The following is a 10,990-nucleotide window of genomic DNA, read 5'->3' as shown; positions in this document are numbered from 1 at the left end:
GCTTCTGTTAGCCAGTATTAGCCTTAATTAGCGTGAGCAAGTAAACTAACAGTGAACGTTTTTACATGAAATACAGCCCAAAAACCCTGCTGACAAACGTTTGCTTATTAAAGACATTCTATACTATAATAATACAAACGTTTCATTGCCTCTCTGTGACGACAAAGTTGTTTAAATAAGGGGAGAAAAGTAGCTAAAACCAATGTATTTGGATGGGACAGGAAGTACCATTGGCAACCGGAAGTCAGCCGGAAGTGCCTACTTTTAGGTTGTGCAAGTCATAGATATCTATATATCTATGGTGCAAGTGGTCAGGAATGAAATGTGTGTGTGCGCGTGTATGTAATGATAACTTCACACATCCTCCAGCAGGGGGCGGAGTCCACATACCAACAACTCGGACAACTGTTTCAGCATGTTCTGCATTCATCTTGAGAAAGTTGCTGCATATTTCTGATTTGCAGCAACATCATGGTATATATGCCGATGTGCGTGTGTGTGTGTGTCTCTCTCTCACTCTCTTGGCTGCGGTGTGTGCGGCCCCATGTGCACTGCCCTGCCACTACATTTCCCATGAGCACTGTATGTTCCCTCCCTCCCTCCCTCCCTCCCTCCCTCCCTCCCTCCCTCCCTCCCTCCCTCCCTCCCTCCCTCCCTCCCTCCCTCCCTCCTGATGTTGGGGGGGGGGGGGGGGGCTTTGGGAAAGAATCTGTGGAATTTATTTCCTGTTCGGCTTGGCAGAGAGAGAGAGAGAGAGAGAGAGAGAGAGAGAGAGAGAGAGAGCGAGAGAGAGAGAGAGATACAGACAGAGAGAGAGAGAGAGACTGAGAGAGAGAGAGAGAGAGAGCCTTTCAGAGAGTCCATAGAAGCGATGGAAGCAGCCCAGAGGAGGGAGATGACGGCCAGCCGACGTTAGAAAAAAACTTTCTTTCCTTATTATTTTTTCTTTCTTTCTTTCTGTGTTCCTGGTGGTTTGGTTGTTCGTGTCTCCTGGAGGACCATGGCAGAGCCCCTGCTGAAGAGGACCTTCTCACGGCTGCGGGGTAAAGACAGATCCCGGCGGAAAACAGACCCCAAACTCACTGGTAGGAGGAATAACAACCACGTCCTGTTTACACAACATGAAACAACGACATCACATCCTTAACATCACTAGTGTTTAGAAGAAGAGGTTCGTCTCTCGGTTAAACAAAAAAAAACGTTTTGGGAGGTTGCATGTATGTAGCTAAACGTCAGTTAATGACCAATAACCGTTATGTGTGTGTATGTAGACGCAACACACTGTACTGTACACAACACATCTTTTAAAAAGCGAATTAAGGAACAAATATCATTACATTGATAAGTAAAGCCATTTTATTCAGCTGACAGGGTTTGTACAAAAATTACTTTTCATATAATGATATAGTTCTTAAACGAATGAAGCACACGGGTTGACATTTTCCAATGTGACTGTTACTCTCAGGAGTATAGCATACTGAGTACAGGAGTATAGCTTACAGAGTACAGGAGTATAGCTTACAGAGTACAGGAGTATAGTTTACAGAGTACAGGAGAGTATAGCTTACAGAGTACAGGAGTATAGTTTACAGAGTATAGGAGTATAGCTTACAGAGTACAGGAGTATAGCTTACAGAGTACAGGAGTATAGCTTACAGAGTACAGGAGTATAGCTTACATAGTACAGGAGTATAGCTTACAGAGTACATGAGTATAGCTTACAGAGTACAGGAGTATAGCTTACATAGTACAGGAGTATAGCTTACAGAGTACAGGAGTATAGCTTACAGAGTACAGGAGTATAGCTTACAGAGTACAGGAGTATAGTTTACAGAGTACAGGAGTATAGCTTACAGAGTACAGGAGTATAGCTTACAGAGTACAGGATTATAGCTTACAGAGTACAGGAGTAACAGTTATAGCATACTGAGTACAGGAGTATAGCTTACAGAGTACATAAGTATAGCTTACAGAGTACAGGAGTAACAGGAGTATAGCGTACTGAGTACAGGAGTATAGCTTACAGAGTACAGGAGTATAGCTTACAGAGTACAGGAGGATAGCTTACAGAGTACAGGAGTATAGCTTGCCTTACAGAGTACAGGAGTATAGCTTACATAGTACAGGAGTATAGCTTACAGAGTACAGGAGTATAGCGTACAGAGTACAGGAGTATAGCTTACAGAGTACAGGAGTAACAGGAGTATATCTTACATAGTACAGGAGTATATCTTACAGAGTACAGGAGTATAGCTTACAGAGTACAGGAGTATATCTTACAGAGTACAGGAGTAAACAGCATGCAGGGAGTAAAGTTGGTTTCCATGAAAGTCAGAACGTTCCCTCTTTGTTTTGGAGGTGATGTCATAATAGGTCCTAGTTGTCTCACTCATTTGAGTTTTTGATTTTATTTCTTCATTCTAAAGTGTGAAAAGAGACTTGGAGCTCTGAAGGAGTTGGTCAAGATCTGGTGTCACGATCTTGGAGTCAGGACTGTGTTTACATTCCCAAGAGAGAGAGAGAGAGGAGGGTTAGAGACAGACAGACAGACAGACAGACAGACAGACAGACAGACAGACAGACAGACATACACACAGACAGACACACACACACACACACACACACACACACACACACACACACACACACACACACACACACACACACACACACACACACACACACACACACACAGTTGTGTCTCACCAACTGAAAGGTCGAGGTGGATGACATGTTGCACATAGGCTGACAGCAGGACAGGGACCTGGATTCTGGAATATTTCACAAATTGGTCAACGACAAGTATTTTGTTAGAATTTTAATCTCATTCTCAAAGAGGGGGAAGAGTGGGCGGGGTAAGAGAGAGAGGGGGGGGGGGTGAGAGAGAGAGAGAGAGAGAAAGAGCAGTGTGGGTTGGGCCAGACAAGGTGAGTACTGTAGTCTAGTAACAGTAGGCACTAGGCAGGCTGGTGATGTCACTGTTAAATATGATGTCACCATGAAGTAAAAGCAGAAAAGGCCTGTTCATGTATGTACTTATTTAAAGGGGAATGCTACCCATGTTATGTTCTTCCTGTACCCCAGGACAGTTCAGTCAATATGTGTGAACACGCACCACTTTCCTAAAGCTAGAAACCAGAGAGAGAACCCTCCATCTCTTCCTCTCCTCTCCCCTCATCTCCTCCTCTCCTCTTCTCTCCTCCCCTCTTCACTCCTCTCCTCCCCCTCCTCTCTTCTCCTCTTCTCTTCTCTCCTCTCCTCTTTTCTTCTCTCCTCCCCTCACCATCTCTTCTATTCTATCCTATCTTCTATCCTCATCTTCTCCTCATCCTCTCCCCCATCTCCTCTCCTTCTCTTCTCTCCCCTCATCTCCCTTTCTCTCCTCTCCTCTTCTCCCCTCTCCCCTCCTCTTATCTTCTCTCTTCTCTTCTCTCCTATGCTCCTCTTCTCTAAATATAGGAAAGCAGCTCACCCATGTTCTTTCCCTGTATCCTGTGTGTGTGTGTGTGTGTGTGTGTGTGTGTGTGTGTGTGTGTGTGTGTGTGTGTGTGTGTGTGTGTGTGTGTGTGAGTGAGTGAGTGTGTGTGTTTATCATCATGGTTTTGTGCCAGCTGATTGATAAAAAGACACATTTAGAAACCTCCCTGAGTGAGAGAGAGAGAGAGAGAGAGAAAGAGGGACCAAGAGAGAGAGAGACTGACAGACAAACAAAGAGGGAGAGAGAAAGAGAGAGAGGGACCAAGAGAGAGAGAGAGAGCGAGAAAGAGGGACCAAGAGAGAGAGAGAGAGAGAGAGAGACTGACAGACAAACAAAGAGGGAGAGAGAAAGAGAGAGAGAGATAGAAAGAGAACATTATGACATTTATTTAGCTTTTCACTGTCATGTTTTCCTCAGTGCAGTAGTAGGTTAGTGGGCAATGTAAGGGAGACTAAATAAACATAAGTTAGTCGTCAAACCCAACTTCTCTCAGAAGTATAGTCTATTTGACCTTATTTAACAGTGTGTGTGTCAATAATGCCTTTATATGAGGGCATCTGTGGAGCACATGAAAACACAAGATCCTTTCTCAGCGAGAGAGAGAGCCACAAGAGGGCAAAACAATAAGGTTTATTACGATTCAATACAATTATGAACGGTTCAGGTAATACAGTAGACGTGACACAGGTTCAGGTGATAGACGCCATGTGACACAGGTTCAGGTGATAGACGTGACACAGGTTCAGGTAATAGATGTGACACAGGTTCAGGTGATAGACGTGACACAGGTTCAGGTGATAGACGTGACGTGACACAGGTTCAGGTGATAGAGTAGACGTGACACAGGTTCAGGTGATAGACGTGACACAGGTTCAGGTGATAGACGTGACACAGGTTCAGCCAGGTAATAGACGTGACACAGGTTCAGCCAGGTAATAGACGTGACACAGGTTCAGGTGATAGACGTGACACAGGTTCAGGTGATAGACGTGACACAGGTTCAGGTGATAGACGTGACACAGGTTCAGGTGATAGACGTGACACAGGTTCAGGTGATAGACGTGACACAGGTTCAGGTGATAGACGTGACACAGGTTCAGGTAATAGACATAACACAGGTTCAGGTAATAGACGTGACACAGGTTCAGGTGATAGACGTGACGTGACACAGGTTCAGGTAATACAGTAGACGTGACACAGGTTCAGGTGATAGACGTGACACAGGTTCAGGTGATAGACGTGACACAGGTTCAGGTGATAGACGTGACACAGGTTCAGGTGATAGACGTGACACAGGTTCAGGTGATAGACGTGACACAGGTTCAGGTGATAGACGACACAGGTTCAGGTGATAGACGTGACACAGGATCAGGTGATAGACGTGACACAGGTTCAGGTGATAGACGTGACACAGGTTCAGGTGATAGACGTGACACAGGATCAGGTGATACAGTAGACGTGACACAGGTTCAGGTGATAGACGTGACACAGGTTCAGGTGATAGACGTGACACAGGTTCAGGTGATAGACGTGACCCAGGTTCAGGTAATAGACGTGGCACAGGTTCAAGTTCAAGTTCAAGTTCAAGTTCTTTAATAGTTGTCATACAGAAGTACAGAATACTTTCATACAAAATGCTTCTTACTGTTCAGGTAATAGACGTGACACAGGTTCAGGTGATAGACGTGGCACAGGTTCAGGTGATAGACGTGACACAGGTTCAGGTGATAGACGTGACACAGGTTCAGGTGATAGACGTGACACAGGTTCAGGTGATAGACGTGACACAGGTTCAGGTGATAGACGTGACGTGACACAGGTTCAGGTGATAGACGTGACACAGGTTCAGGTAATAGACGTGACACAGGTTCAGGTGATAGACGTGACACAGGTTCAGGTGATAGACGTGACACAGGTTCAGGTAATAGACGTGACCCAGGTTCAGGTAATAGACGTGACACAGGTTCAGGTGATAGACGTGGCACAGGTTCAGATGATAGACGTGGCACAGGTTCAGGTGATAGACGTGACACAGGTTCAGGTGATAGACGTGACACAGGTTCAGGTGATAGACGTGACACAGGTTCAGGTGATAGACGTGACACAGATTCAGGTGATAGACGTGACACAGGTTCAGGTAATAGACGTGACACAGGTTCAGGTGATAGACGTGACACAGATTCAGGTGATAGACGTGACACAGGTTCAGGTGATAGACGTGACACAGGTTCAGGTGATAGACGTGACACAGGTTCAGGTAATAGATGTGACACAGGTTCAGGTGATAGACGTGACACAGGTTCAGGTGATAGACGTGACACAGATTCAGGTGATAGACGTGACACAGGTTCAGGTGATAGACGACACAGGTTCAGGTAATAGATGTGACACAGGTTCAGGTGATAGACGTGACACAGGTTCAGGTGATAGACGTGGCACAGGTTCAGGTAATAGACGTGGCACAGGTTCAGGTGATAGACGTGACACAGGTTCAGGTGATAGACGACACAGGTTCAGGTGATAGACGTGACACAGCTTCAGGTGATAGACGTGACACAGGTTCAGGTGATAGACGACACAGGTTCAGGTGATAGACGACACAGGTTCAGGTGATAGACGTGACACAGCTTCAGGTGATAGACGTGACACAGGTTCAGGTGATAGACGTGACACAGGTTCAGGTGATAGACGTGACACAGGTTCAGGTGATAGACGTGACACAGGTTCAGGTGATAGACGTGACACAGATTGAGGTGATAGACGTGACACAGGTTCAGGTGATAGACGTGACACAGGTTCAGGTGATAGACGTGACACAGATTCAGGTGATAGACGTGACACAGGTTCAGGTAATAGACGTGACACAGGTTCAGGTGATAGACGACACAGGTTCAGGTGATAGACGTGACACTGACTGAGGTGATAGACGTGACACAGGTTCAGGTGATAGACGTGACACAGGTTTAGGTGATAGACGTGACACAGGTTCAGGTGATAGACGTGACACAGGTTCAGGTGATAGACGTGACACAGGTTCAGGTGATAGACGTGACACAGGTTCAGGTGATAGACGTGACACAGGTTCAGGTGATAGACGACACAGGTTCAGGTGATAGACGTGACACAGGTTCAGGTGATAGACGTGACACAGGTTCAGGTGATAGACGACACAGGTTCAGGTGATAGACGTGACACAGGTTCAGGTGATAGACGTGACACAGGTTCAGGTAATAGACGTGACACAGGTTCAGGTAATAGACGTGACACAGGTTCAGGTGATAGACGTGACACAGGTTCAGGTAATAGACGTGACACAGGTTCAGGTGATAGACGTGACACAGGTTCAGGTAATAGACGTGACACAGATTCAGGTAATAGACGTGACACAGGTTCAGGTAATAGACGTGACACAGGTTCAGGTAATAGACGTGACACTGACTGACTTCTTTTCAGCTTCTTTAACATTAGTGTGTTAGTTTAGCCAGTTAGCTTGATACCGTTAACTATGTAACATTAGACTGTTCCTGGTCCTTTGAATAAACCAATGGTAGCCTGGTTCAGCAGACTGACTGTGGGCAATGACATCAATGCCAAACTCTGATGTTTTCTTTCATCAGTTACAGAATAGCGGTTAATTAATTAATCATAAAGAAGGTAGTAGAGGAAGGTAACTGAGTAGGCTAGATAAAGCATAACAGGTATGGTCAGGGTGATAGAAGAAAGACATACATAAATATAGGCAATACAATTAAATATGAATATAAAAATATGAGAAAAATAAACAGTGTAAACAATCAAATTAAATCTGAAATAAACAGTGTAAACCATAAACTGCCACCACCCCACAGATGAGTCTTATATCCTATATATTCATTATTCTATATCTATGGTCTTATTTCCTATCTATTCATTATTCTATATATGCTCTTATTTCCTATATATTCATTCTATATCCTCTTCTTACCACCTTAACAAGGAAGAAGATTAAAGCCTTTTCTTTTTGTAAATCTTGTAGGGAAGTCCATTTCTCCGTCAGATAGAGAACAGGCATTTCCTGTAATTACATGTCTCTCCCTTAGTATGTGTGTGTGTGTATGTGACTGTCCTTTCAATAAAACATGTATCTAGTACAGTACAGGTGTCACGATTCTATTTGATTTTTGATTTAAACATTATTCATGTACATTCTCTTTAAAAAGATAGGGTTATGGTAACAACAGCTACTACAAGGACAATGTTCTTATACACAATATATAATTTTCAGGTTGGTTACCTTGGTGTAAACAAATGAGACCATTGCTAGAAATTACTACAAATTACTAACTAAAACTAATTCCCATGATGAGACCACATTTCCCACAAACCCTGTCGCTTCCTGTTTTGGTGACACGAGGAGAAGCTGAGAAGCCTCGCTAACGGTGAATATGAAGTTAATTTAGTTGATGAAGCACCTTTTGTTTGGAAAGGCTTCCATTGTGCTGGATCTGACCTGGACACACAATTAATACAGAAGAGGATATATGTGATGGACTTGTCCTTCTTTGTTTATATAACTCACAGGGAAGAACAAAATGTTGCCCGTCCTCCTGTGACGTGAGGGAAGCAGGAGGATTCCACCCATTTTTCATCATCATATACATACATATCCTCCACAGTGAGGATGATAAGATACATACAGTGAGGATGATATGATACATACAGTGAGGATGATAAGATACATACAGTGAGGATGATATGATACATACAGTGAGGATGATAAAATACATACAGTGAGGATGATAAGATACATACAGTGAGGATGATAAGATACATACAGTGAGGATGATAAGATACATACAGTGAGGATGATATGATACATACAGTGAGGATGATAAAATACATACAGTGAGGATGATATGATACATACAGTGAGGATGATAAAATGATAAAATACATACAGTGAGGATGATAAAATGTATACAGTAAGGATGATAAGATACATACAGTGAGGATGATAAAATACATGCAGTGAGGATGATAAAATACATACAGTGAGGATGATAAGATACAGTGAGGATGATAAAATACATGCAGTAAGGATGATAAAATACATGCAGTGAGGATGATAAAATACATGCAGTGAGGATGATAAAATACATGCAGTGAGGATGATAAGATACATACAGTGAGGATGATAAAATACATAGTGAGGATTAGGGATGGGTACCTTTTAGGGATGCACCGAATGGGAAATTCTTGGCCGAAACCGATACCGAAAATAGGAAACAGTTGGCCGAATGCCGAAAGGCCGAAAATGATTCATAGAATAGAATTTTTTTTTACCAATGTTGTTCAGCTACCTGATTATGGAAAAATATATGATTATGGCAAAACTATTATGGGTCCATAAAACATTTATTCAGCACTTCTGAATGCATACAGTACATTCATTCCAAGTCAAGTGCATTTTCTTTTCTCTGTAGGATAACTACAAAGTGCATTCAGAACAAAGCCAATGTGCTTTAAATCTGCATAAAGATCTGCACACATGAGAGGGAGAATAGCTTATAGCAGACTTAATGATGTTACTGTAGTGGCTACAGTAAGCATTATATATAAAAGTACCCCCTCCAATGTACAGTAAATTACCTAGTATGGTTGTCAATATTCCAATGTACAGCTTTGCTTGTACATTGTAGTGTTTCCCCCCCCAACCCCTCCTACCCAACCCCCCCCCCCCCACCTCCTCCAATGTACAGTTTCTACGTCAAATGTATATACTCCCTTTTCTGGACTCTTTTTGTATCACAAACAGTACTGTATTTGCAAATCTGGTATGTCATGTATAGATGTAGCAGTACTGTCTATCTGTACGTCATGTATGTCATATATGTCCTGATGAATTGAAAATGGGGGACCCTGATGTAAACAAGACGAAAGTCTTTCTCTGGTCTGCATCCCCTTATTGTGTGTATTGAGCTGTACTGTATTGTACCCATTCTGCAATCTGTTAATAAAGTTTTCAATCAATCAATCAGAGAGAGAGAGAGAGAGAAAGAAAGAGAGAGAGAGAGAGAGAGAGAGAGAGAGGTAGATAGATAGATAGAGAGAGAGAAGACATGTGTGGCTGCCGCCATGGCGGACATCTGTGCTCTACTGAGCGCACCTTTCTAGTCCGCAGATGAATGTGCTCTCTTGACTTTGGCACAGTAGACGCGCAACGTGTATTCTCGAGAATGATAATAATAATAATGCACAATCCCCCCCCTCTTAAGTTAACCGCGACGGGCATATAGTAAATAAGGATATAAAGCATGTTAAAGACGCATGTATTGGACGCGTTGCGCGCAGAGTTTACATAGAAACAGCGCGACTCCCGCATGTAATGACTGAAGCCACATTTTGATGACATCATCACAACAACACGCGTTAGGTTACAGGTTGTTTCTGTTTCGGTGATATATTTTCGGTGAAAAAACTCTTTCGGCCGAAAGCCGAAAGGCCATTTTTGGGCATTTTCGGCCGAAAACTTTCAGTGGCCGAAATTTCGGTGCATCCCTATTACCTTTCACATTTGAACCGATACTGTACCGGTACCTGTGAATCGATACCGGTACCCAACGGTACCTTTTTTCTGTACTTTAGTCTCAAGAAACTTTATTTACCTACCTCAGTCGAAAAAAAAAAAATCCAAACTTCAAATAACTACAATTTCGACAGTTTTCGGCTTGCCATTGCTCCGACTGCTTTGTTGTTGAATCAAGTCAAATCCTAGGTAAGCATATATTGTGCGTGTGAACGTTGACATGAAAAGAAAAAAGGTAAAAAAAATATATATATAATCATTTTACATTTTTTATTTTCTTGGCATCTCACTTGAATCGATACTCGGTAGTACCGACGTGTTTCGGTTCGGTACCTCAAAAGTACCGAATTCGGTACCCATCCCTAGTGAGGATGATAAAATACATGCAGTGAGGATGATAAAATACATGCAGTGAGGATGATAAAATACATACAGTTAGAGCTGCCGCGGTATTGATATTTTCCTTACCGCACACATTTGCGAAATATTTCCTACCGCCGCGGTTATTACCGCACAGTGCGCACAAAAAAAAAAAAAAGTTTGAATGCATTTTTTTTTTTTTTAGTAGTCTACTCTTATAGCCTGCCTCTAGTCTAATGGCGCTTTTCCACTGCATAGTACCTACTCGACTCGACCCGCTTTAGGCACCTGGTACTTCGTTCCTTTTCCACTGCAGCCAGGTACTACTCCGTTTGTCTCCGTGTGGGGATGCAGGCGGTGCCGCTCGCTTGTGTACACTGAAAGCTCCGTGGGCATAGCCAATTAGCCATGTCCGAGGGCTTGCAGCAAGCCAGAGTTTAACACAGTTTAAATCAATCAATCAATCAATAACAACATTAACCATACTCTCGTTGCGTCTATTCTGCCAAAGCTAACGTTACCTCTCATTGTGTATTCTACCAAGCAACCCGGGTTTAACGTTACCTCTTGTGTATATCGGCTGACGG

At 43.2% G+C, this 10,990-nt stretch overlaps 1 protein-coding gene across 1 annotated transcript in view; it reads left to right on the top strand.

The window, feature by feature from the left end:
• The first annotated feature begins 855 nt into the window (after window positions 1-855).
• syde1 (synapse defective Rho GTPase homolog 1) overlaps window positions 856-10,990 on the top strand; it is a 106,592-nt gene continuing 96,457 nt past the window's right edge. The window contains 1 exon segment of the mRNA XM_084323240.1: window positions 856-1,085. Coding sequence (XP_084179366.1) covers window positions 1,001-1,085 — 85 coding nt within the window. The 5' untranslated portion in view covers window positions 856-1,000.

The sequence above is a fragment of the Notolepis coatsorum genome (genome assembly GCF_963971535.1).
Source record: "Notolepis coatsorum genome assembly, chromosome: 10".
NCBI lineage: Eukaryota > Metazoa > Chordata > Actinopteri > Aulopiformes > Paralepididae > Notolepis > Notolepis coatsorum.
This window is presented reverse-complemented; position numbering and strand designations above follow the sequence as displayed.